The 27,675-nt window shown below is 45.5% G+C and overlaps 2 protein-coding genes across 12 annotated transcripts in view; one reads left to right on the top strand and one right to left on the bottom strand.

Annotated features, from left to right (window-relative positions):
- GOPC (golgi associated PDZ and coiled-coil motif containing) overlaps positions 1–623 on the top strand; it is a 42,362-nt gene extending 41,739 nt beyond the window's left edge. For both annotated transcript variants that reach the window (XR_013441138.1, XM_078054817.1), the window contains exon 10: positions 266–623. Coding sequence is in view for 1 of the 2 variants with exons in the window: in XM_078054817.1 (XP_077910943.1) it covers positions 266–276 (11 nt within the window). In the remaining variant the exon portion in view is untranslated. The remainder of the gene's footprint in view (positions 1–265) is intronic.
- Positions 624–2,825: 2,202 nt separating this feature from the next.
- DCBLD1 (discoidin, CUB and LCCL domain containing 1) overlaps positions 2,826–27,675 on the bottom strand; it is a 69,974-nt gene continuing 45,124 nt past the window's right edge. For 3 of the 10 annotated variants that reach the window (XM_036082285.2, XM_078054808.1, XM_078054811.1), the window contains exons 6-16: positions 26,702–26,835; positions 21,973–22,013; positions 20,583–20,792; positions 19,878–20,002; positions 19,457–19,604; positions 19,261–19,368; positions 17,271–17,355; positions 16,990–17,039; positions 15,983–16,102; positions 12,656–13,184; positions 3,019–3,088 (exon numbers count right to left, since the gene is read on the bottom strand). In XM_036082285.2, the coding sequence (XP_035938178.2) occupies positions 3,073–3,088; positions 12,656–13,184; positions 15,983–16,102; positions 16,990–17,039; positions 17,271–17,355; positions 19,261–19,368; positions 19,457–19,604; positions 19,878–20,002; positions 20,583–20,792; positions 21,973–22,013; positions 26,702–26,835 (1,566 nt within the window). In that variant the 3' untranslated portion in view covers positions 3,019–3,072. Of the gene's footprint in view, positions 3,089–10,066; positions 13,185–13,562; positions 13,999–14,449; positions 15,829–15,982; positions 16,103–16,989; positions 17,040–17,270; positions 17,356–19,260; positions 19,369–19,456; positions 19,605–19,877; positions 20,003–20,582; positions 20,793–21,972; positions 22,014–26,701; positions 26,836–27,675 lie in introns of those variants that run through there. The other 7 variants (XM_078054810.1, XM_036082287.2, XM_078054809.1 and 4 more) reach the window with 7 other exon arrangements.

Below are 27,675 nucleotides of genomic sequence, written 5' to 3' on the forward strand. Positions count from 1 at the left end.
AGAGGGAGGAGGGTCAGAGGGAGAAGCAGACTCCCTGCCGAGCAGGGAGCCTGATGCGGGACTCGATCCCGGGACTCCAGGATCATGACCTGAGCCGAAGGCAGTCGCTTAACCAACTGAGCCACCCAGGCGTCCCTACATTTTCATTTTTAATCAGTGTTCTATTTTAGGTGGTTTTGTAACTTTTTTTTTTTTAACTAAAAGTATTGCAAGTTACCATGCGCTGTTGGTGCTAAATATTTGTCTGATACTAAATCTTTTTCAGGTGTATTTTGAGAGCGGTAGTCCCTGTGGCGGCGGCCAGGAGACTGCGGCTCGCAGATGTCCCGCAGGTGCAGCACAGTGACTCCGGGCTCGGCAGCTGCTGCACTCTGAAACCCATCCCGGCTTCTCCAACTGCTGCCCCCAGGACAGGACCTTGCCTTGGCCTGAGGACTCCTGACGGTCTTGCCAGACTCCCGTAGGATTACATTCTAATCTCAGTGGCTTCCTCCCCACCTTCCCTCCTGCAGCTGAGCTCCTACCCGCATCGGGGGCTGGTTGCTTCCAGCTTCCCACTAAACCCAGCTTCCTCTCTTATTGCCTCACCAGCATTGCTCCTAATAAATCTGTTACACAGCAGATCCCTTCTTGGTCTTGGTGTCTGCTTCTTGGAGGACCCAGGCTAACACAAGTGGACCAGGAGTGAGACGTGAGGAAACAGGTTCTTAGATGAGGAACCGGCTCATCTCCCACCCAGAGGCTGAAGAGGAGGACCTCCTGATCGGTAAGTGGTTGGCATGAGGTCACGGCTCACTTCACTACGTATTTCACAAATGGTGTACCTGAACCTGTTCTCCTTAGAAAGGCCTACCTGCAGAGTTCACCTCTGGCTAGTATCCAGCAATTTGGATTTCAGGAGTGTCCCCCCTCTCCCATTCCCTAACTGATAAGGGTGGTTTACTGTGCCTGAAGCCTTTGTACAAACAATAAGATTTATGTTAAACGCCTGCTTTCCTTCTGGGAATCTGGACTTCTGATACATGCCAGGCCGAGTGTACCTCCGTGACTGAGGCCCAATAAAAACCCTGTGCAGGCTTGCCCAGGCTCAGGCCGACTTCCCGGTGGACAGTATTTCATGTGTTACACATCATTGCTGGAGGAATTCAGCTCATCCTCTGTGACTTAATTAGAAGAAGACTCTTGGAGCTTGTGCCAGATTTCCTCTGGACTTTGTTCATGTGCCTTTCCCCTTTGCTGATTTTGCCTGGTGTTCTTTCTCTGTAATATCATAGTTGTGAGTACAGCTCTATGCTTAGTCCTGTGGGTCCCTCTAGCGCCCCCTCAGACAGTTACTGCCCCCGTCTCCTCTCTTGGCTGCCAGGCCAGTAACTAGGCTCAAATCCTAGCACAGCCTGGCTGTGGATGTGCTGGGCCTGGTAAGGGAGAAAAGAGATGAGACCTCACAAGTGTAAGAATTAGCTAGCATATTCTGCCAGGTGCCAAGTGCTACTAGGATTGGATTTGAGAGGGCTTGATCAAGGACTAAACTCTCTTGTTAAAACAAAGAATTCAGATTGGAAAAAATAATCCACACTGAAAACATAAGGACACAGAAAATCTGAAAGTGAAATGATAAAGAAGATACACTGGGCATATATTCCCCAAAGGCTAGCCGAGATAATTATTCCTGTCAGAGAAACTAGGCTTCAAGAGGGAAAAAAAAGCAGCATTACCAGGGATAGAGAAAGCTACTTCAATTCTTAAAGAATCAACTCAGTACAAAATTAAAATAATTCTAACCTTGTATATATTAATTTAAAATAGCCTCAAATTATATAAAGCAAAAATTAACAGAACCACAAGAAAATTCTAAAAAGCCATCACAGGATTGGGAGGTTGCAACAAAACTTTCAAAGAATTTGGGAAGGAAGGAAGATTTGAATGGCAAAAGTAATAAGATTGTAAAAGACCTCTGGCTCATAAATAGGAAGATAGATGAATGGAAGTATAAGAAGGAAAATTAGAGCCACAAAATATAAAATACACAAACTTGGAGTCTTTGCTTTGGATTGGTAAAATTTGCAATTTGTCAAAATGCCAGCAGGGGGCAGCACATTCTCCAAATATGATATTCTACTTCTGCCTATTAGAACTGGAAGGTTTTATGAAGATTGTCAAAATACTTTTTATTGGGAAGATGAATAAACTGAGAACTAGAAAGTTATATTCCTTGTCCAGGGTTACACAGCTAGTAGGTGTCAGCCAGGACTCAAATCCCTTTCTTGATTCTACTTTAATAGGCCACAAAGGGAGAAAGGGAAATACAGATGAAACTGTCAGCTTTTCAGTCTTTCTCCCCCACTTACATATTTTTTTAATGGTGCAAGGTTTTATGGAGCCTAGGATTGATTAAGTTTTGATTTTTAAAAATGATAGTTGAGCTGGATTTGAATTTCACTAGGAATAGATTTTCTGCAATTGGGTGACTGTTGACATTCCATGGCAGAGCTGCAGACTCTTGAGACGGGAATGTTCCCTCCCTCGCCCTTCATGTGCACAGGGTTCCCGTAGTCTTCAGGGAGCTGGGTTGCAACAGGATACTTGTGACATTTGGGAAAGTGTCAGTCTCACCATCAGTAAGGACATTTTTATCTCTGCCGAGCACCGTAACAAATGCGTTATCTGCTTCTGAAAGCAGAAAAATTGAACCAAAAAAAAAAAAATCAACTAATTTTCAGGGAAAAAAGACAACAGATGAACTGCTGGCTAAACTAATATGAAAAAAGAGAGTAGAGGCAAATGTACAAAATAAGGGAGAAATAACCATAAAAACAGAGGGAATGAACGGGTGATAAAAAACTATTTTAATTTTATATGAATAAATTTGAAAACTTTTCAAAGATAATGTAATTTACCAAAACTGAATTAAGTTTTGGGGCGCCTGCGTGGCTCAGTTGGTTAAGCATCTGCCTTTGGCTCAGGTCATGATCCCAGGGTCCTGGGATCAAGTCCCACATCAGGCTTCCTGCTCGGGGGGAGCCTACTTCTCCTTCTTCCTCTGCCACTCCTCCTGCTTGTGCACTCTCTCTCTCAAATAAATAAAATCCTAAAAAAAAAAAAAAAACCAACTGAATGAAGTTTTAAAATCTAAACAGATTTCCATGGAAAAAACTGTCAGTGCTGCCTCCTCCCAAAATTACCACAAATATATGGTTTCATAGGCAATGCTACCAAACGTTTAAAGAGCAGATTATTTCAATGCCTAGCAAGAAAAGAACCAAAAGGAGGAGAAAATGAAATTGTTTCTGTCAGGCTAATAAACCTGATGAAGACTGACACAAAGAAAATGACAAGACCTGTCTCGTGAAAGAACATTAATGCAAAAATCCTAAATAAAATGTTATTGATGTGAATTCAGCAGCAGTTTAATGGACTCACACCATAACTGTTTAATATTAGGACATCCAATGATATAATTAATCATATGGCTGGGTCTAGAAAGGGATCCTAGGCAAGAAAATCATTTGCTTTGTTTTTTTTTTTTTTTTAAGACATTTATTTGAGAGAGAGCGCACCGTGGAGGGGCAGAGGGAGAGAGAAACTTAAGAGACTCCCCGCTGAGTGTGGAGCCCAGTGCAGGGCTCGATCCCATGACCCTGAGATCACGACCTGAGTCGAAACCAAGAGTCGGAAGCTTAACCGACTGTGCCACCCAGGCTCCCCAAAAATCATTTGCTTCTAGTTCCATAGATGCTGAAAACTAATTGGTGAAAATCCAACACTAATTCTTGGTGAGGAAAAAAAGGAATGAACGGATGCTTTCTTAATATACACCTCAATGTAATCTATTGCTACCCCTAAGCCAGCATCATGCTGAGTAGGGAGATACTAGGAACATTTAATATGGTAAGGGACGTATTGCCAATGGAATTAAGTGTACATATAAATTTGGTAAAGGAGGTTGCAACAGCACTATTGGCCTACATGATCACATTCCCAGAAAAACTAGGAGAATCAACTAAAAAACTACTAGAAACAAGGAAATTTAGTAAAGGAATAGAATATAAACAAATCAAAGAGGAAGAAAAAATACGTTTTAATATTTAAAAATATTTTTAATGAAAAAAATATGTCTGTAATAGCTAATACCAACATGGTGCCTGGGTCAGGCACTGTTCTAAGGGTTTTACATGTATTAACCCTTGTAATCTTCACCACAACCCCATGAAGTATATCCTACCACAGTCTCCACTTAGAAATAAGGAAATGGAGTCAGAGAGAGATAAAATAACACTTTCTTTATCATACAACGATAGCAGAATCTGAACACAGGCAGTCCAATTCCAGAATGTATACTTTTTTCCAGCAAGGCCATACCAGCTCTTGATCTATAAAAGGAGGGGGGTGGTACCATTTCTGATGGCAACAACAAGAAAACACCTAAGCCTAAATTAAACAAAAAATGTGCAGTACTTACACAAAAACCATTTAAAATCCCTAAAGGGATGCAAAAGGCGGCTTGAACAAATGGAAAGGGTTACTACGTTTTGTATGTATAGCCAATGCATAACCACGTATGACCAAAAGTTACATCAGACAAGAATGAATGGGAGCTGAGGCACACGAACATGCCAGGTTAGATCACTCTTGGAAGAATGGGGACAGGCAAGGAGATGACCTTGGGGTATTAAGGGAGAATTCTTTACACTTGAGAGAGATTTGAACAACTTTATAGGCCAAGAGGCAAATACCAGTTGAGAGGGAGAGGTGAGGACATGGGAAAAGGGAATCGTTGGGGCAAAATCTGAGATGAGGGAGAAGTCAATGGGGATTAGGTCACCGGTGAAGGTTTTGAGCCCCTTTCCCGTTGACCCAGGACAGGAGACGAAAAGGACTGGCGTGGATGCAGTTTTCTGTAGAAAGAGGGCCAGACAGGCAGGTACCCGGTCTGATTTTAAGGACCACGAGGGGAAGGAGTGTGGCAAGGCCTCAGAGTACGGGAAGGTGGGAGGAGTGGCACTGCTTTGGAACAATTGCTGAGGGGCAATTATCGAAGATCAGCTTGATAAGGTTGAGGAGTAATGGGCCCCAGGTAAGTGGGGAAACTAGGAGTTGGTAAGAGCCCCGGTGTGAACAGTTACACAATGTTCTCCTGCTGCCGTGGTGGACAGGCGCAGGTGGTATGCCGAGGGGGACTTCTGTCGTTAGGGCCTCAAGGTTTGGGGTTCCTGGAAAGACAGCGGCATGAAAATGCTGAGACAAAACAGTTCACATGCTGGATGGAAAGGAAATTCAACTTAAAAAGTTTAACAACCAGGGGCGCCTGGGTGGCTCAGTCGTTAAGCGTCTGCCTTCGGCTCAGGTCATGATCCCAGGGTCTCCCTGCTCTGTGGGAAGCCTGCTTCTCCCTACCTGGGCACCTGACAGATGTCGGTCTCCCTGCTCTGTGGGAAGCCTGCTTCTCCCTCTCCCACTCCCCCTGCTTGTGTTCCCTCTCTCGCTGTGTCTCTCTCTGTCAAATAAATAAAATCTTTAAAAAAAAAAAAAAAAAAAAAAAGTTTAACAACCAGAGGAAAATGGTGATTATCTGGGCATCCAGTATCTTCATGAGGTCAACGCACAGGTAGGGTGAAAGGTGAGGAATCCAAAGAACAGGAGGTTTGGAGCAGACAGAATTAGTAAGCTCTCTGAACTGGAGTTCTTGCCGAAGGAGTGTGGACAGGAGTGTGGACATCTGTGCAGGGAGTTTCAGTAGAGTGGAGGTTACTAGAGGAGACGTCAAAAAACCATGCTGGACACTGAATTCTCCAGTGCGATCACAGGGAAAGAATGGAGAAGACCTTGAGCCAGGCAAAAGTCCTCAGCGAATGGAGAACGTGGCTTGGGGGACATTAGGTGCCACAGCGAGAAGAAAAGGTGGCAGAGCTAGGGGGCAGGAGTATCACAGAGGGAGAGGATTTTGCAAGTGGGAGAGAGAGTGAGAATGGGTGGGAAGTGGGTGTCGGGAGGAAGGTCTGCCTTGCCCCCTGGCCACAGCCAGTGCAGCTGTTGAAGAGAAAAGGCCACCTCCACTGGAAAAGGACTCCAAGGGAAGTGGTGCTGGAGGACAGTTTTAGATTTTTTTTTTTTTTAATTTACTTCAGAGAGCGAGAGGGCGAAGCAGACCCCCTGCTGAGCAGGGAGCCAGACACGGGGCTCGATCCCAGGACCCCAGGACCACAACCACAGCCGAAGGCAGGCCCTTAAGTGACTGAGCTGCCCCTGGAAGATAGTTTCAGACTTCAGATTGGCTGGAAAGAAAGAGAGGAGTTAGTATTTATTGATCACCTACTGTATGCAAAAGACGGATATAAATTCATCTTCACGGCAGCCCTTGTATAATCATTTCCACTTTAGGGATTAAGAAGTGGGTTTAGAAATCACCAATGTTAAAGGATAAACTGAGGCATTTTAAAAATGTTAAGTTTATTTGAGTATTTATAGATTCTAACCCGGTGCTGCCAAACCAGGAGTGGTTAGGAGCACTCCACCAAAGAGGCCCGGGGAAAGACTTCGAGAACATGGGGGAGCAAAGAAAGGAAATTATCGGATTGGCTATAGCTTTAACCCTAGTTGGCTGTTCGTCGTTGGTTGTCCTTAGCATTCAATTTTGAAACCTTGCAGCCCTTACAGGTTTAGACTCAGGCTTGCTTCTGCAGGCCGCCAGGGCATTAAAGCCACCTCAGGCCAGTGGCCTTCTTGTTTAATTGATTGAGCACCAATAATGCGCTTGAAATCGTGTAGTTAAAAAGATTAAATCCCAGGTTAAACCTGAGTTCTATATGGTTCTAAATGCTTTGCTATTTGTAGTAAATACGCTATCTCCTGCCTGCTGGGGAGGCATCATTCCAGCAAGATGAGACGCAAACCTGTCTATAAGTTCCTAGGGATGTTAGGTACAATAAAATCAGAGTTCTTTAAAAGGCCCTGCGAATCTCAAGAAATACAGGGCAATACCCAGGCATCAGAATTAAAGAAGACACTTTAAAACGGAGTGGCCAGCACTGGAGCTGAGGCTCTGAGCATCCTGGGGCTGGTGGGAGGGTATTGGTTACTCAGATGCTGGGTATGTAACCTTGAAAAGATAGGAGACAAGATTTGGAGTTTGGCGTGACAGGGAGTTGGAACAGTGAAAGGATGAACCTAAAAAAAATCTGCCCAATAAAACAGACAACAAAGGATGAATGGCCCTGGATGACCAGCAAAGTCTCCCCCGAGAAATGAAAACCTGGGGCCTGTGCCTCACGCACAGTTCTGGGTCTACGTTTTTAGCACAGTCTAGGAACCACCAACCCAAAAGTTAAACTAAAAACTGGTACAGGGCTGATAGATTCCTGGTGTTAGTATTGCCAGATTCAGCAAATAAAAATATATAGGACATGAATAGTTTTTAGTATACATATGTCCCAAATATTACACAGAACATTCTTAAACTAAAAAAATTATTTGTTCTTTCTCTGAAATTCAAATTTAACTGGATATCCTGTATTTTGTCTGGCAACCCTACCTGGGCACCTGACAGATATAAACGCAAAACCACTCAGAAAGGACATTATCATGAGGTTTTTCACAGGGAGGGAAAAGCCCTGCTAAGGAAGGGCTCACAATAAAACATATGAAACCATATGAAGACACAAACCATCAGGAACAAGAGTCAGGAGAAACAACAAACAGGACAGAGCCTCAAGAACTCGGCCCATTCATTCACTGAGCAAATATTTATGGAGCACTGTTCAAGGTGCTGGATCTGCAGGGAACAAAACAGACAAACAGATGGGGTCTAGCAGGAGAGCCAGAAAACAGAAGCGGCGCCGTGTGGGACAGTGGTCAATGTTACGAAGAAAAGTAAAGCAGGAACGGAGAGAGAAAATGTTTTGGAAAGAACGCTCTTTTTCAGACAGGGAGAGGAAGGAAGACCTCCTGGAGATTCTGAGTGTAGACTTGAAGGAAGTGAAAGCAGGAGCCCTACAGATCTGGGGGAGGAACTTTCTAGGAAGAGAGAGCAGCCAGCCCAAAGGTTTCAGGGTGGGTGTGTCCCGGGCAGGTTCAAGCGACAGCCCAGAGGCTTATGTGGCTGGAGTGGGGTGAACAGAGGTCTGAGGGGTGACACCATGACGGAGGGGGGCAGATCACAGATTTGCCCTTGTCTAGTACAGGAGCCAGCAGCCCCAGGTGGCTGTTTACTTTTAAATAAATAAAGTTCAGTAAAATAAAAAATGTGTTCCTCAGGCAGTCCAGCCACATTGCAGCGCTTGACAGCCACGTGTAAGTAACGAGTGCCGCGCTGAGCAACTCAGACGATGTCGCTCTCACGGCAGAAGTTCGACTGAACAGCGCGGCCAGAGCCTTAGAAATCACGGCACAGCGGCTCCTGCTCCAAATGAGATGAAGAGAACAGGACAATCAGAAAGAGAATATAAAATGATTAAAAGAAGGAATCAAAGCCCAAGAAGATACCGAGACAGTGTAAAAAAGGGCAGATTTGAAAAAGAACCCACAGACCTAGACATTTTTTAGAAATTGAAATGAAAACCTCAGTGGTTCAATTAAGCAGATGCGATAGAAGACGGAATTAGTAAACTGGAGTATGATACGGAATCTTATACAGTGTTTCACGTGGGCCCGGCAATGCTTGAGAAGCTTCCGCTAATCTTCACACCAGGCATAGGCAGGTGGATAGTACTGTTCCTCCCCACAGAACAAGCAAGGAAACGGGCGCAGAGAGGTGACGGCTTCTCCTCCGGGCAATCTCAAGTCTGTGCACCCAACCACTGTGCCATATTGTCTCTCGGGAGTTTAGCCAGAACTCAGCACAGGAAGATAAAAGAGATGATAAATAAGAGGGACTAAGAGACAGGGATGGAAATGGAAGGAGGTCGTCCAATGAACATGCACTAGGAATTCTAGGAGTGAATAAAGAAAACAGCAGAGGCAAGTAGGTAGTGCAAAACAGGATGGCTGAGAATCTGTCACGGTGGAGAAAGAGGAATCCTAGGGTTCAAGATGCAGGAGTTGGTCCCAAGTAACATGAACACAAATGAACTCACAGAATTCACAGTCCACAGGCAGAGCAGACATCTTTACCAGCCTCCAGGTGAATTTATTCCTAGAAGAGGGAGAGCTGGGAGAGAGACCTGGGGGAGGAGAGGAGCGATCTGGGCGGGTGGTGCACAGTGGTGTGGTGCAGGCAGAGCGCTGGGTGGGGCTGGACTGCTCTGTCTGGGGCAAGGACCACTAGCACGACTACTCAGCCCTAGCCTCGATTCGCAGCCTCAACTGTTCCACGGTCCCAGCGAGCTTAGGCATGCTCTTTCAAGGAAGTACAGGGTGAACGTTGCTCTCAGAAGCTTAGCAACTATTTGGTGCACGAATGAATGAGAGAAAGGCATTTTAAGAAAAGTGAGACCAACCCGGTACCTGCACTGGGACTGCCAAACTGATGTATTTCTAAAAGGCCTCGCGGGGATGTAGTTATGAAAGGCTATTCGTGGTGACTCTAGTTGTGCCTATAACATAACTGATTTCATTTTCTGCTAAGATTCGAAAGCAAGTGTAATAAACAGATCATATCCTTTCTAGATGTTTTCTAGGCTGATTACAAATATTAATAAAATTTTAAATAGAAACAAAACCCAGAGCAGTTTCAGCAGCTTCTGTGGCCAGTGTAGTCTTGCTTGTCAGAGAAGATGTGTTGCAGCCACAACTGTGAGAAGTGACAGAATGCAAAGCTTCCCAATAGGACTTGATAACATAGAAGACACCAGACAATTAGAATGATCTCATTCTCACCTTATCACATGTGCTAATGTTGCAAAACACTGAAAAAGGCATAGTATTTTCCGCTCTTATCCTCTAATTTGGGCTTGGCAGTGTAGGGTTTTATCAGACCTTTCCACTCAACCACCCCGTCTACACAGTGAGGCCACCCTGGGGAAGTGCTGGTCCAAAACAAAGTCCTGTTCTCCTCTCTGTCATGATTAGATCATGAGTACGGGGAAGAAATGTGATGGATGAAAATAACTTTAATTCACTGTAAACAAGTCTATTCCTGTGGACTAATATTTTAATGTTAGAAGGCTACATGCAGCCCACCGAGGGCCTGGATTAGACAAACAGCCAATTATAGAACAAAAACTTTGATAAATGTTGTCCCGACTAATTCTTAACTTGTAAGCCTTGGAGGAAGGCACTTAACATCATTTTTACACAAGAAGAAACTGGGCTAAGGGTTAGAGACGACAGACTGAATATACAAATGGATAACGGACAGACCAAATATAAAAACAGAACTCTGATTTACAAACCCACAGCAATAAGCGCAGGAAAGCAACCCATTATCCACAGGAACCAACCCAGAAAGCCAGCCCGTGCTAGAAGTCAGGCTTGCAGAAGTCAGACCAGGAAGCAAGAATGTCTGCTAGTCGGGGCGCATGGGTGGCTCAGTCGTTAAGCGTCTGCCTTCAGCTCAGGTCATGATCCCAGGGTCCTGGGATCGAGCCCCGCATCGGGCTCCCTGCTCGGCAGGAAGCCTGCTTCTCCCTCTGCCACTCCCCCTGCTTGTGTTCCCTCTCTCACTGTCTCTCTCTGTCAAATAAATAAAATCTTTAAAAAAAAAAAGAATGTCTGCTAGTCAACTCCAAATCACTAAGATTTGATTACTAACTGATAGCCTCTCTAATTTCTGTCTCCACTTCCAACCTAGGGCTAAGCAGAGAAAGCCAGATATGGATCCCTAACCAGTTATCTAGTTAATCCATCCTACAGCTTCCCCAGGCCAACAGCCTCCAATCAAGGCACACCTGCAGCCCTCCCTCCTTTTCCACCATGAAGCTTTCCAGCCCTCTGCTGCCCTTTGGCCTCTCTCTACCAAAATGCAAGTGATGGTGGCAGACTCCCTTGCTATAGCAAGCTTGAAGAGACTTCACTTGCTTGGTCGGTCTTCATTTATTTCCAAAATAACTGGCTCAAGATCCCTCAGCTATTGTGCGGCTGATCAGGGTCTGGAACCAAGACCTGTCTGACAACAAACCCAGCTCTTTCCACTGTAATCACTTGCCCTTTTAGGAAGGCTCAGCCTCAGAGGCCTTCAACAGCCTGGCCAGCAGGACACCAGTGAGAGGGAGGGGCACTGTGATTTGGCATAGTTTATTATTACAATTAGTATGCATATAAAACCACGTAAACTCCACAAAGTAAACGGTTTATCCTCTAAAATACCCAAAAAGTCTGTCAACTTCCAACACCCTATTTTAATATTTATAGTTTCACAGAAAGTCATAGTTCTACAAACAGAATCATAATACATTTTTTAGGTAAAGGATTTTTTTGGTCCACATTTTTTGTTAAACACACACTTTCCTCTTTGGCAAAAGAGGGCAAATCGTCCACAGTGAACTCAAAGCAAACAGATTAAAAGCACTGAACATGAGGTACAGCTGAGGTTTGGGCTGATCTGGAATTAGAGACAACGCTGATTTTGTAAGAAACAAAATCAGTTCCCAACCATCTCAGTAGAAAAAAGCTTTATGTAGATTTGGCCTCGGTCCCTTTTGTTAAGAACACACCTCAAATAACTTTGCGTTTCATAGTTACAATGTGTTATTTTCTGAGGAGTCATGCAAAGTGTGGGCATCTGACCTCAGCAATATTTTTAATTAGGTACAAAAGCATCTGACACAGTAATTCAGACTGTAATCACCGTGCCACCTTCATTCAGTTTGTTGGGAGAGCAGTTTTGGTTGCTGCTACGTCTCAGCACTTGGCTTTGCAGACAGTTTGAAAAGGTGGATTTGCCTGGGAAAGCCATACAGTATCTGCTGGGCCCGAGGTGAGGAGGAAGCAAAGTGGGATGAAGGCCCCTCAGGCAGGGAGGCCCCCTGCGGCCCGCAGGAACCTCCTTCCTGCTCGGCGGGCGCCCTGACGGGCCACCGCACATCCCATCCCAAGTGGAGTCAGGAACAGGCAGCTGCTGAGGTGGTTGTGTGGTACTGTGTTTTGTTTTAATCTACAATCATAATTGCTAACAACCACCCTGGTGTGTTTCTCATGCTTCAAGTAATTTCATTCCTTCCAGAAGAATGTTAGCAATGCTTTTAGTTCTAGTTATCAAAGGAAAGGAAATGAGCCACAATAACAACAAGATTAAGTTTAAACAGACCTGCTGCGAACACAGTATCAGATATAGACTTAAAGGGTGAACATACTATTATACACGTTTTTGCAACAGCTGCATTCTCCCACTTAGCCTCTGTGCAGAAGTAAAATCTGATAAAGCGAACTTAAGTTACTTTAATTCATGTTAAATACAACTCTGTACAGATTGCACATTTTATACCAAAGCAGCTCAATATCACAGTTAGAGAAATGAAAATGCCCTCTGAGAATTTTCATTTTCCTAGCCCAACAAAACCCAACAGACTCCTGCCCTAACAAAACCAGATGCACTACTTTGTAAACAGGTGAGGTGGTCCCTAGGACTCCACCGCAGGATCCTATGAAATCTCAGGCACACCCACGCGCACACCGACGCACACGCGCGCACACACACGCACACTTGACCCCATCTCCCGTCTTCCAGGGCCGCACACAGCCCGCCGCCCGGTACCGCAGCAGGTTGCTTTCACAGTGTGCTCACAAGAGAGCAGTCATGGCTGTGGGGCTGAGGGGTTGGAGGCAGTCTCGGGGGGCCGCGTAGGCGGCGCTGGCGGCCGGCTTCGCCCGCGGCTCCTGGTAGTCGGGGTGGACGCGCTCCGCGACCGGGCCGCCGGCTGTCGGCTGATCGTAGCCCGGACTCCGGGCTGCGGGCGCGGGGCGCGGCGGCGTCTGGTACGACGCGCCGCCGGCCGGGAGCGCGTGCGCGTGCGTTTGCGCGTGCGCGTGCGTTTGCGCGTGCGCCGGCCCGGGTCCCGGCGCGCGGTAGCCGCCCTGCGCCGAGAAGGCGTGCGCCCGCGCCGCGTGCCGCTCCACGATGGGCGTGGCGTACTCGGGCTCGGGGTGGGTCAAGGGCAGGGCGTACTCGTGGCGGCCGGCCGGCAGGGGGCAGTCGTAGTGGCTGCCGGCCTCGGCGCTCGGCGCGGCCTCGTCCGCCTCGGTGTCCATCGGACGGAAGGTGGAGCCCTTCCTGGTCACGGTCCCGGTGCCAATCATGAGCGGCGGCTGGTAATCTGAAATCAGAAGCGCAGGAGACGCACCGTGTGTGTGCCACACGGACGCCCGGGCAAGCCGGCTGTTTGCGGAGAGGGGTGCTCTGCGGAGCCAACTCGGCTGAGTGCCTGCGATGCAGCAGGCAGGGTGAGAGAGCCCGAGGTGTAAAAGGCGGAGGTGCCACACACAGGGGCTTACACAGCCGAACCCGTGCGTTAGGAAGCCTCAGCGCAGCGCGGGAACCTAGAGAAGGCAGAGATGACACTTGCCCACACCTGCGGGGGTAAGGGGAAAACACCGCATGGAGCTCTCAAACTGGCTCCTGAGATGCCAGATTTTGGAGGTGGAACGGGAACGGTGATTCAACAACCTATTAAAAACCATGGGAAGAGTCGGAGTTTGATGTGGCCAGAGTATGAGGGACATGGCGTAGTTTAATGGAATACGAAGACCAAAACAGTAGGTTGGGGACTAATGATAATGGCGATGGTAACGATAAAGCTCCCACTTATTGAGTCCTTACTCTGTGCCAGGCATTAGTCTAAGATATTATCAGTCAGTGAAATCCTCAAAAAAAGTACAAAGAAGAGGTAGTGACTATTACTCCATTTGACAAACGGAAAACGGAAGCAGGTTGAGATGAAGTAACCTCTCCAAGATCACCCAGCTGGCAGCCAGTGGAGCCAGAGGTGGAACTCCGGTCGCAGGTGTATGCTGTTACCGCAGGCTCCTTCATAGAGTGCCAGTGCCCTGCTAGCAAGTTTGGCTTACTTCTGTAGAAACTACTGAGGATTCTAAAGAGACTGGCACAGGCAGAGGTAACCTGGAAGCCGACTGAAGAAGGAAAGATCAAAAAATGAGAAAAAAAGGAAAAGTGTAAGTCACACACTAGGGGTCTGGCAGCAGCCTTGGAAAGGCCACCCTTTGGAGACATGACTCAGAGAAATGTATTACCAGCAGTGTGGGGCGTGAGGAAAGAGGGCAGCCAAGGCCCCTTCCCAGGTGTTAAGCCCAGAAGCCTGGGATACACAGCTGGGAAGCCACTGGGAAGAGAATGTATGGAGCAGTCGTGGGGAGGGTTAGGAACAAGGGGTTCAATTTTGGGCCCACTGAGGAACTGGTGGCACCCGCATCGCAGGTAGAGGCGTCCAGCAGGTGAGAATTACTCACTTCTTGGGGAAAGCGAGGGAAGTCTGGGCTTAGCGACTGAGGAGACAAAAATGCAAGGAAGGGCTCTCTATTGGGAGCTCTGAAGCCGGCGTCGGCGGGGGGGGGGGGGGGGGGGGGTTGGGGGTGGTGAGACTGCTGAAGAGAGAGACTGTGGCTAAGTGAGGGGAAGAGCGAGACTCAGGGGCTCACACAGTCAAGGTGCCCAAGAAGGACCACACAGTGGGGGAGGGCAACAGGCTGCACCAGAAGCTAAAGAACAATGAAAGGAAGAGGACAGAGAAGGGGGTCTTTCCTCCCCTTGTTCTATCTACAAGGTAGCACTAGAATTGTCGGGGACCGGGGATGAAGGAATAAGAAGATGGATTTTGTGGGGAGAGATGCTCTCTTTGCCCTGAAGTGGCTCAAGCAAGCTTTCCACTGGTAGCTTTCTGACTTTGATACACACACGCACCACCTGGGAACTTCTGGGTCGGTAGGCCTGGGGCATGGCCTGAAAGCCCGCATTTCTGGCAAGCTCCCTGATGCTGCTGGCCCTCAGAATGCACTATGGGTAGCGAGAAGCTAAGCAGTGCTCCTCAGGGAGTGCGGTCTGCAGATGCCTACATATCTGAGAACCGAGACAGGTCTGCAAAAAGACAAGTACACAAATTCAGAGCAAGTGTTTAGAAACTCACGGCAATTTGAGAGTACCTTTATGTCCACTGAGCCTAATAAAAGGCTTAGAGCTTTGTATTTTGTATATCTTTTTTAAAATGTCATTATTGCTCCTCATTTTTACAGTGGACCCTGAACAACAGGGGTTTGAACTGTGTGTGTCCACTTATAGGCGGATTTTTTTTTTTCAGTACAGCGTAGTACTGGAAATGTATTTTCCTCTATGATTTTCTTAATAACATTTTCTCTCACTTTATTGTAAGAATACAATATATAATGCATATAACATACAAAGTATGTGTTAACTGTTTATGTTATTTGTAAGGATGGAGTCAACAGTAGGTTGTTCTGGTCAGCAATAAGCTATGAGCAGTTAAGTTTTGGGGGAGTCAGAAGTTATACATGGATTTTTGACTCCGCAGGGGGGCGGCATCCCTAACCCCCTTGCTGTTCAAGGGTCACGTGAATTGTATTTTACAAATGTATTAGTTCTTGATGGATTAGAAATAATTTTTTAAAAGGCAAACAACAAAACTGATCCTTCCCCAAGGACAGTTTGAGAAGCTTGACTCTCAGGAATGGCTAATCCGGCCTCAGAGGCCATTCTAACACTGGACGTCATCGTTCATCTCCTAGCTCGTCTTCCACAACCAGGAACTGTGCTTTCCAGGCCCTCTTTCTTAGTGTCTTCACCAAAACCTTAGTAACAGATTAATTCAGGGCTTCCAGATTCTCGTGGTACCTCAGGAGCCATTGCTATAGTTCTGCTCTAGCTCCTGTTGGTGTAATGGCCTTGTCTGAATGGGCTTTTGAGAGAGATCTCAGTGTCCGTTTGCAACTCTGTGCAGAGTTAAGAAAGAAGACTATACACATTACTGACTTATTGGGCCTCATCTAAACACAAGGGTTTTCATCTTATTTCCCTCCTGGTCTCCCCCCTCCCAGAAGCAGCACGTCTGACCCCAGAGCACCGTCCCGGAGGCTTAACCCTTACCTGCCATATCACTTGTGATGAGATCTAACTTTTGCGTCATTTCCTTTTCATTATCATAGCTGATGGTGAACTCAGCAGACTGATGTCTGGCAAAGGGATATTTGATCTGCTTCCAACAGTCTGGAATAAAGATAACAGGAAACTAATATCTCAGAAGTGTAACACATATTGTCCATGATGTGTTTCTCGATGAGTCGGGGGTCAGACCGCCTCCTGCCGGCTGACCTTCTGTGTAAGTGCATGGCCACGGCTCCTCAGATATATGTGGTAGAAACAGCATGCTGTGGGCGTTACAACAACGGACAGCATTCCGACCACGCTTTCCACTTGCCTTTGCTATGTATCTGTGTACCCCTCACGTCCCAGATTATCCCTATGTTACACACGTGGGGGGCATGGTTTCCCGTCATCTGCACAGACGCGACACTCGTGTCTCAGGAGTCAACACATCCGGCTCTTGAGACCCTGCAGAGGGGGTGTCCCAAAGTGCCCCTAAGATTCTGAGGGGTCCTGCCCTGCTGCCCTCTCTCTGGACCGCGGCTGACTCATTGCACGGGCATCGTGTAGTCCTAAGGATTCTCTGCAACCTGAACCTGAACCCTGCCTGGTTCTTCCTTCGCTTTCCCAGAATGGGAAATACTGTGGAAGCCTGGAGATGCGGAGTGTGCTGGACAACGTACTTTGTGAAAATGGGGCTTTTATAACTTCTCCTGGGTGACAGGCATTGGGGTGGCCTAAACTCCAATGGCCAAAAACCCTGAATGTTGATAAATGATGGGATAATGCTGAACAAAAGTAAAAGTAACTGGCCATGAAAACTCCCAGTTGAAATAAGGAGATAGGACACAATATTCCATTTCTTTTAGGCTTGCAACCTTAAAGGCTATAGAGCTTATTTTTTTAACCATGTAAGTGTGGGCCACAGACCTAATCATGCTTTTAATCAGCAGACCTGTCCCTTCTGCAAGACAGAATAAAACCGTAGATAGAGTTTTCTGTAAACCAACCTGTTTTCTGGGCCTTAGCTGATCCATATGGATTTCCTTTCTTCTTCCTCCTACAGAGACAAAAGAATCCTACTTGAAAAGGTTTCTAAGTGATAAATGTTGTTTAGAGAAGAATACATTATACTTTCTACCCCTACCCAACTTGTTCTTAAAACATATATTAACATTTTATCTTGGCCAAAGTAATGCTGCTTTTCTACACATGAACATCTGGAAAGCAAACATTTTGGTTTTGTGGTTATTTGCATAGAGAAGAAACTTAAAAATGTCAAGTCACATACTTTCTGAGGGCTGCAAAGATTCCCATTCCAGCAAGCAGCACGGCAAGGAGCACCAGCGGAATAGCAACAGCTGTGATGTTTATTCCTGGGAAGGGGGAAGCCGCCACATTACAACAGAAATGAGCTGCAGCCCAAGTTCACAATCTAAAACTCAACACTGATTTGAAGGGTCTTCAACAGTTTAATATATGGGGAAAATGAATATGTGCTAGGCATTTCCTGATATCAGAAAGCAAACAGAGAGGATTCAAAATCCTGGCTGAAGTTTAGGAAAATAAATTTTATTTTCCAAAAAGGCAATTTTTGATGGTCCTCAGGGATTGACAGCTACTCTGAGCTTGTTGTTTGGACAACATTAGACTCCAAAATCAGAACTGGGCGGGGGAGGTTTCAAACTGGCCCACTCAGCTGGCCCGGAGGTAATCAGCTCAAGGAACCAGTTCCCCCAGGTGGTGGGAGGCTTTGCACGTGAACAATAACAGGAGCTGGGGGGTGGGGGGGAAGGGGAGAAGAGCCCTGGGCTTCCCGTTACTAGGGCTCTGGAGCGGAGGGCTGAGAGGAAATGCAGACTGATGACCTCAGACAGCATTTCCACTCTGCCCACGGAATACCGTGTCTTCCTACTTCAAAAAAGGAAGTCACTTTAACAGCTACTAAAGGAGGCCCCAAGCTTGTAGACACTATGGAAACTAAAAGAGAAATATTTGTTCTTCACCCTTTATCTGTGATCCCTGAGAAGAAAACAAAGGGATGATCAGGAGTGGAAATGTGTAGTTCATGAAATGGGGGGGGGGGGGGGGAGAGGGAGGGGCCATATAAGCACCTTCAAAAGGAACAAAAGTCGTAAATAACAGCGGTGTTATTTACCAGACTGGAGATTTGGGAAAAATCTAAGAACTTAAACATCCAACAACAGGGGAATGGTTAACTAAGTGACGGTATATCCATATGAAAAAATACTATAAAGGTATTAGCAACTGTGTTTTTCAATTGCTTAATAACACGGGAAGATGCTCATGATCCAATGTTAAGAGAAAAAATATATGCTACAGAACAAAGTATGTGGTATGCTACCATCTTTTCTCAAAGTTATAGATAAATATAGTTGATCGGATACAGTGGAATATGGTGATTATCTGTGGATGCTAATTTATGGCTTATTTTTATTTTCATATTTATAGATCTCTAATCTTTCTGAATTTTATAAAACTAATACACAAATCATCTTATATTCTGAAAAAATAAATGACTTTTAATGTTTATTACTTGAATAGATTATATATTTACACGTTCAAACTTCAAAAAGTATACAAAAGTCTCCCTCCTACCTCTGTTCCTCCTCTATGGGAAGCCAAATTATGTTTCTTGACATTCTTCCAGAGATATTGGAATGATTATCTCTATATATTCATTCTTTAGTGCCTTTTTTTAAAAAAAAATTTATTTATTTGAGAGAGAGAGTGAGCACAAGCGGGCAGAGGGTCAGAGGGAGAGGGAGAAACAGACTCCCTGCTGAGCAGGGAGCCCGATGTGGGACTCGATCCCAGGACCCTGGGATCATGACCTGAGCTGAAGGCAGACGCTTAACGACTGAGCCACCCAGGCGCCCCTCTTTATCCCCTTTTTTGCACACATGATAGAGTGCTATATGGACTGTCCCGTCCTTTGTGTATTTTCTTAAGTTTGTCTCTGTCTCTAGCTTCCTCTATTACTAAACACATTTATTTTTCATGGCTGCAGAGTATTCCATTGTATGGAGGTGCTATTATTTTTCCATAAAATCTTTACCTGGTGTTTGAAGGGCAAATACTACTTTCTCTACTTACAATATTACACCAAAGAGTTGTGGAGATACATCATTTTACACACAGAGCCATCAGACTCCGGACATTCATACGACAGAGAAAAAAGTTTTTGTTGAAGCTACTGTAATAATCACACGGAGTCCAGTTATGCTCCTGAGGAAACCACAAAAAAGGAACTGCTCTACCTGTGGGCATTTCCGGAGAGGGGACGGATTTTGTGATCGTCTCATCTTCTCTTTCAGTGGAACCGACAGTATTTGGACTTGTTTTACGCAACACCAACGACTCATTACCTGAGGCAGAGAAGAGGTTGGAAGAACCACATTAGTAACAACTACCTGTCAAAGGGCACGATCCGAACCGAGGAACTCGCTGACTTGCCTTGTGTGACCTGGCAGCCAAAGAGCTCCACTTTCAAGGCTATCCTCTGGTGCCATGTCTGGGGGACAACCCGCACGTATCTGGCCACGATGGGAGGGATGAAATTATTCCTCACTGGATCCCGAAAATTAGAGTTGCCCTGAAACACCTGTAGAGTCAAATAACTTTGACCTGAAGAGGCTAGTGGTTAGCGCATCCGTCTTTCCACCCCAGTCCTACCTGGCTGTAGGACACCAGAGCCAGGAACCTAGGTCTGAGCTGGTTCTGCGGCACGCTTGGTAGTGCAGACGCAAGGCTTTGCCAACAAAGACTGCGTGCCCTGACTAGGGTGGTGCTGCAGATCTGGTCTCTGGAAACACCCTGATAAAACATCTGGAGACCCACTCTCCCACTCAGTTCTTTCCTCTCAAGTTTCTCTTACCTTTTCTTTATTACTCGCAATTCCTTTATAGGTCCTCCACTTGGAGTTGCTGTTTTTGAACTTCATCACGAAACTCTTAACATAAAAGTTGAAATTCGACTGTGTGGATCCTGTGGTCATAATTCCTTGTAAGAAAATATTATTGATAGGTTAGATTTTACAATATAGCATGTATTACAATACCAGGTTTCTTTTCTTTCTTTTTTTTTTTCCTCACTTGAAATCTTAAATCATTTTGCAGGCCAATTTTTCTTATTTGCATTTTGAAACCTGACCACAGCTGAGTGTTTCCACACTGACAACATGCCATAAAAAGGTTTCTCCTAGGGGCGCCCAGGTGGCTCAGTCCATTAAGCATCTGCCTTCGGCCCAGGTCATGATCCCAGGGTCCTGGGATCAAGCCACGCACTGGGCTCCCCGCTCAGCGGGGAGTCGGCTTCTCCCTCTCCCTCTGCTGTTACCCCTGCTTGTGCTCTCTCTCTCTGTCAAATGAATAAATAAAATCTTTAAAAAAAAAAAAAAAGGTTTCATCTACTCCTTATAGCCACACTTAGAATCTGCACACAGGTTCTTCCCATCAAGACAATGCGAAGCCTTGTTACTTTTAGAAAAGACACAGAATACTTTGAGGTAGAGAAAGAGGCGCCTATGTAGCTCAGAAACATAATTTCAACTGCCCGTCATTTTGCATTTGTGAAACTGTACCCGTTATTTTCTTTTTCTCTCCCAAATCGGTCTCCAGCCACTCGCGCTGTTTACGGTTCTTGCCACTGTCCCCCGAAGCCCATGACAGGTCTTGGCCCTGAACTTGGGCTTGGCCAGGAGACCAGTGAACTTGTTCTCCCATCTCACTGACCCACTGCCAAGAAGCTCTGATCTGTGTGTCAGGTTCCAAACTCAATGATCTGCTGCAACCTAAAAAAAAAAAAAAAGGCCAAGAAAGTATTTTAGATATAAACACAAAATGAAAGCAAAAAAAAGTACTCCATTTCAACTAGAATTATTCAGTTGATTTACTTCCATTCTGATATCAAATCAACTGTTTATTAGTTTTTTAATGGCCCAGACTTTTCATCTGACTCATTTGTACTGTGGTCCCTTACAACTGCTGCTTTTCTTTTTAATGGACCTCACTGAAGTCGCATCCCCTATAAATGACGTCTCTCTGTTCCTACTGTAGATTTTCCTTCCTAGACTTCTAAATTCACCCTCATTTCAGCAAAGTACGACGTGTCTTAAATGTGTTTCAAATGCTGAAGGTTCTTCTCACTTGATCAGAGAGGACTCTATTGTCTGTGTCCTTGAAGAGGACGGACATCCGGGTGCTCTGATGATCAGTAAATTGTACTCAACGTCATCATTGTCATGTCCAAGACAATGTGGAGGTTGGCAAATAAAGGCCACACTCCTCTCCTGGACAAAGAAGACATATTCATATTGTTGTCTGGAAATATTTTACTTTATGCTGAGAGAATATTTACACAGAATATATTCCATGAGGGAGGGGCTAAGAAGCCCTTATTTCACACACTCGTGTTCGGGCACTTTATTCAAGATAACCACAAATCAAACTAATATTTAAAAGCTTTTCCTGTTAAAATCTAACAGAAAGGAATTTTATCTTAACATAAATGGCATTCTGCATTTTCATCGTTTTTTTGGCAAAAGTTTGAAAGAGCTTCAATTACAGAGAAAAGTATTCTGTACTTCGTGCTAATTGAGTTCCTGTCTCGGTATTTTTAAGTTACAGCGCACTTGGTGCTGTGTGACCTGCGGGGGAGGAAAACAAAACCCTTAAACTACAGCGCGGGAGGGGGATGGGAGAATAAACCACCACTGAAGACGTTAAAATATCAAATTCTTTTTTTTTAAAGATGTTTTTTATTTATTCGACAGAGAGACACAGCGAGAGAGGGAACACAAGCAGGGGGAGTGGGAGAGGGGGAAGCAGGCCCCCCGCAGAGCAGGGAGCCCGATGCGGGGCTCGATCCCAGGACCCCGGGATCATGACCTGAGCGGAAGGCAGATGCCCAACGACTGAGCCACCCAGGCGCCCCCTAAAATATCAAATTCTTAAGGAAAGCTGGATCCTTACCGTTGGAGGTAAAGAGAAATCGCTTGTCGGACAGGGAACCGCTGCAATGATAAACACAAACAGGAGGAGGTGAGCTGCTTACCTGGATCACAATGATGGACACAGCACCACAGCCCAGGCATCATGGAGCCTTCCCGCACCTCACGGGGTCCTCACCGCACCCCAGCAAGGCTCTTACCATCTTCATCACTGGCCTTTTATAGAGAAACTCAGGACCACTGAAGGGAAGCAACGTTACTAACGCCACCCAGTCACACTCATCCCTACATCCGTGAACCACCCTCCCTCTGGATGACAAGGTGCAGCGGGAGAAAACTCATAGCATCTCACTGACCGGCCTGAGCTGGGCCTCGCCGCTGCGGGACAGTCCTACTGCTGAGCTGGCATTAACCCCGGGGCCTGTGGACTCTAGGATTTCTACAGCTTGTGGTGCACCCAGAGGCAAACATCATATCGACCTCACTCTGCAGCTGTCTCCTTCCGTGGAGAAGAGATCCCGAAGGCCCAAGATTGTATTTACCTTTTTGTAAGCCCCTCACCAACTCAACAGTGTGAAACTACGTAGAAAATGTGAAGTTCTCAAGATGAATCCTGCATGCATAGTACTCAGTATACTGATACTCGAGAAACGCACGAAGAGGTAGATGCCACTGTTGTGTGCAATTACTTTACAATCTGAGAGGACTGCTTGTTATTTAAATGTTTTAACTCTGAATTACAACCAGCAACCATGGACAGAGAGAGTACTGAATGGTGAAATCCACAGAAAACCCAGAAAGAGTCTGGACAAGAGTCTAAGAACCTTCCCAGCAAAGCTCTGGGACCATTGTTTAGAAGTACCAGGTGGTCCAAGTCCCCGGAATGGACCTTTTCGTTCATATTCTTTGTCCACTCTCGAGCGGACACTCCACAGCCCTGCCATCCCACATGAAGGTTCTGTTATACCCGCTGCACTGAATACAATGCAGGCAGCCATCATTTCTCACATGTAGATGCGGACCCGCTTGCCTCAATTCACAGTTCGTGCCAAAGCCGGGGTGAAGATCCAGCTCTCCTAACTTCTAAAGAAAGGTGCACGTGGTTCACATTCCAAGTTCTATTAATTTACTTAGAGCCTCTATTTGACTGCTTTTTCCATTTTTTTCCTAACATTCCTGCACTAAGTATTACACTTGAAATTTTGCCCAAATAAAGCACCTGATATTGTGGCAACTCGGAGGGCCTCAACTCGCTGCCGCTGCCATGAGACACTAAAATATTTATTTTGTTGTTGTTGAAAAAGAGAAGTTAGGGGAAGAAGGGTAACTGTGGCGTTATCCCTGGTAAGACACCGCCAGGGGAGGCTCTACTCCCAACGGCTCTCTGCCTGGCTCTTCACCCATGATCAGCTGCAATACATTTTTCCATTGCACTCTATTAAACTAAATACAACCACTTGGAGAATTCTATGGGTAAATGAGCCTCCTCTCCTAAAAACGAAAACCCTCCAGGAGGCTGGGGTTCTGAGGCAGTCACACGTCAGGGTGAATGCATTCAATCAGATGCCTGGAATTGCCGGCCTTCCCCGGGGGCTCGAGAAGCCATCAAGAAGAGGCTGATGTCAACTGAAAAAGCAAAGCTTTTGCTGCTGGTGGTGTGAGCCTTCACCCTTGGTCTGAGGTCAGCCTCTCTTCCTGATTCCATTCTGGTCTCCTCAAATCAAGGAAGTGACCCGACCCGGATGAATCCCAGAAGAACCCTAGATATTTACTTTAGGGACTCCTTCTTCCTCAGTGGCAGAGCTTTTTCCTGAACACCAAACAATCATGCATGGGAACACAAGTTCAATGACCGCATGCACACTGCTTCCCCAGCAGCACACGGGCACAGAGAAAAACAACTGCCCCCTGAAGACTTGGGAGTCAGGAGGAGTGGAAGACATGTGTCCGCATGTAGTTCACTCTTCTCTGCTCAGGACAAAAAGCCAGAGCAAAATCAGAGCTAGAAGGAAGAAGGGACCTTGATATAAACCTGGACTTTCTCTTCTTACCAAAACAAAAATCGAACAGTTTGTTCAAATAACTACATGGAATGTGGAGCAAAACTCTTCCTGATTCATTCGTGGTTGAGATTTCTGGACTCTGCATGAACGTTTAATATTGACTTATATAAAGAGACTTCATCTGTCTCAAGCCCAGAAGTAATTGAGAACGTGTCTACTTCTCTTCAAGTAGTTTAAATAATTTTTTTTTCAGAAGTAAAATAAAATCCTCATAGTACAAGTTCAACTTTTTACGGTCCTTTTTTTCTACAAAAGAAGCACTGAAATGTATACAAACATAAGCAAGAGATTCCAAAAAACAGATTTAAAACCAGAGGCCAATTCTCTGTTCCTATCTGGAGATGTGGCTCCCAACAAATCTAGGCCAAAGCATGGCATCTTTCTGAAGTAGTGCCCTGGTGTCGATATATTAGACCATAAAAAATGTAAACAGAAACAGATCCTCAAAAGTCAAGGTCAAGCCGACACAGCTTACTGTGTATAAGCAATCACTTTTATTATAAATCAGGAGATAATATTTATGTTCCACAAACCTTGAGGCAAATACATAAGTGAAAAAATATATGTACATACATATGTGTGTATATATGCATATATAATGCATGCATATATTTCTTTATATATAGTACCTATATGTACATGCATACATGTATGTATAAAATACATGCATGTGTATATAAAATGAATTTATAATACACAAATATATAAATTTTATTTATTTGAGTAAGGATTTTACTTTCTAAAGGTACTCTGTTACTAGGCATTTAGATCTTAAATTTGGGACTGATTTGTCTTTGGTCACACAATAGGAAAAGAACACTTTGGGGCCTCTCCAAGCTAAAAGTCCTCTCCAGGGGGAAAGCAGAGGGGAGTCCTCTCTATAGCAAGCAGAGAACACCAAGACAGAGCAGTGAGCCTGTCCATCAGGGTGCAGCCGGCACCCAATCCTTAGTGGATGACTGCCTTCTGCAGATTACATACAGCATCACTGGGTGGCTTGTGAAAGGCTTGGACTGGAATACCCTCTCCAGTTACCCCACCCGCAGCCCCCGACTCAAATTGCCGGTGGGAGCTCTGCCTTTTCCCTCAGCCACCCACCAGCCAGGGCCCTGGACATGAGCCTGGTGTGCTGACTGCCACGACTCCTTTCATGTCCCTCTCTGAGCCTTGACTCTGCTCCCATGTCCCCATATGCCTGGTTCCTGCCTTCCACCAAACCCAAGGCTTGCCTTCTTCATGAAGGTGACCTAACCAGTTTCTACCCCTAACTTCAGCCACTGCTTCGAAATCCCCTCTCCTGTGAGCTTAAGCCACACCTCAATCCAGAAATGGGTATTGGTCCCTAAGTTTACCTATGAATTCATCAATTGGTTCTTTGGAACTTAAGATACATTTTCCTAAAAAACAATATTACAACTTGGAGTCAGAATCCCCATTTGAACTACAGTATTGCTAAACTAAGCTGTAATACATTTAGATAAAAAGCAGAAGGGGAAGGAAAAAAACTACTGTATAACTTTCTCAAAATGACATCAGAGTCACTACATTTATGCTAACTAGGGAACCTATCAACCCCCTTATGTGGTTTTTTTTTTCACCAGATGAGATGGTCCACACTGCCTGGGAGAACAGAGCAGGGAAACATGACCGTGTTCTTTCTGCACATAAGCAGGGACCACGGCAAAATGGCGGGGTGGGGGGGCTGGAGGGGGGGTGGTCGGTGATCTGCACACAGACAGGGAAGTGGCAGAGGATACAGGCCCTGACCTCCTTTTTCCTACTTTTGGATCCTGAAATTGAAATGCCTGTAGTCTCTGTCTTGTGCCATATTCTGGGGACCAAGACTATATGGTGACAACCTGTCCAAAAAACACAGGGTCACGATAGCAGGAAGACATTTCTGGGGTAGGCAGGGAGGGAGCAGGAGATAAACACAGTGGCTTGAGGATCACCGTTCTCTCACAAGGCCTCCACCCAAGGAAAGCCTCCCTCTGGCCCATTCCAAGCTGCCTGTTTCTATGGGTGGACACCTGGACCATGAGGCGAGATTATATTTAGTTCTAACAGCTCTTATTTTCCACTCCAGAAGCTGAGGAAACCTAAAAGCATTAAAAGCTCAGGTTGAAATGTTTAAAACAATTGAACAATTGACATACTTTTTTCTCATGAAGCTGAAAGAGCAGAGGATACCAGCAAACAGAGAGGTATATGTTAACAAAAGCCCTCTTTTTTTTTTCACTTCCCAAATATTACTCATCACTAAGAGCTTGTCTCTAGGGATCTCCCGGGGAGCTTGGTAGTTCTGTGGAGGCTTATTTTGGTTCCCTGTCTTCTTCAGTACCTTTGGTAATATTGCAGATAACCAATTATTTACTAAAACCAGAAAAACTGAAAACAGACAGCCTTTATTTTCTCCTACTAAAGCACCTGAGAGTAGAAACATTCCTTTGCCCTAGAACTTCCGATGTGTGCCCTTTTAATTCACTTGTCAGCATAACCAGTGAGCTTCTTTATTGCTGCATTGATCTTCCACAAAGACACCGTAAATGCTGCTTTGAGCACTCACACACATTCCTCCCAGCTGACAAACTCTTGGGATCCTATGCCCACTGTCCCTTCAAAATTGTGAGCTGGTAAATTATGCCTTTCGGGTTACCTGCCACTCAGAACAAAAGACAAAGTACTTACTCTCTTGAGAGCACACCATTGGCCAGGATGCCTTCATAGCGGCTTAGCCCTTTGTGCTGAAGCACGCTGATCTGACCGCCCAACTCGTCTGCAATTATTCCTGCATGGATGGCGGCTTTGCACAGTAACGAGGTCTGAAATACAGCAACGTCATCACTCACGGTTACTCCAGAACACATTTAAAATAGGGTGGGAGGTTTCCATCTTGTTATAACATGTGGTCAGGATCCCTGTTTGACCCATGACATTGCTACGCCCTAATTCATTTAAATAGAAAGTTTTAGAGGAGAAAAAATTATTGTATAACTATCTCAAAATGACTTCACAGTCACCACATTTATGCCAACTTGGGCACCCATCCGCTAGAGAGGGAAGTAGGTAATTTACAGTCGTGGCGGCCCCCCAGTGATAACGCCTCCCGACGGTCATGCCCCTGTGTAGGTACCTCCCAATGACTGCACTGGAACACGTAACTTGCTCGGTTCTGCTGCAGATGACACGGCCCAACCAACGGCCACACATGTCATCGTGGCCACCTCCGACCCTCTGGCCCCACCTGATGCACCACATGACTGCAGGAGCTCTTTTAGGCAAGGGAGATTAAGAACTGACCAGCGCAAAGTGCTGACCCACAAACTCATCAGCAAATAACATGGCCGCTATCTTTTTTTTAAGATTTTGTATTTATTTATTTGACAGAGAGAGTAGCAGAGAGAGAGGGAGAAGCAGACTCTCAGATAAAGTCATTCTGAAAGCAAATGATATGAAACCAGCCAAAGGTAAATAGGAAACCTGTTTGCTAGCACCTACGGATCACGTACTCAGATCTACCATGGAGGAAGCCATTTATTTACCTGTTGTACTAAAACACAGAGCTCTATCAAGAGGAAGCAAGATAAACAACTAAAGTAAGAAAAAAAATGATGCTATCTCTCTTATTACATATAATTTTTAAGTTCCTTGCGTGGGATGGA

Source organism: Halichoerus grypus, chromosome 9, assembly GCF_964656455.1.
Source record: "Halichoerus grypus chromosome 9, mHalGry1.hap1.1, whole genome shotgun sequence".
NCBI classification, from domain to species: Eukaryota; Metazoa; Chordata; class Mammalia; order Carnivora; family Phocidae; genus Halichoerus; species Halichoerus grypus.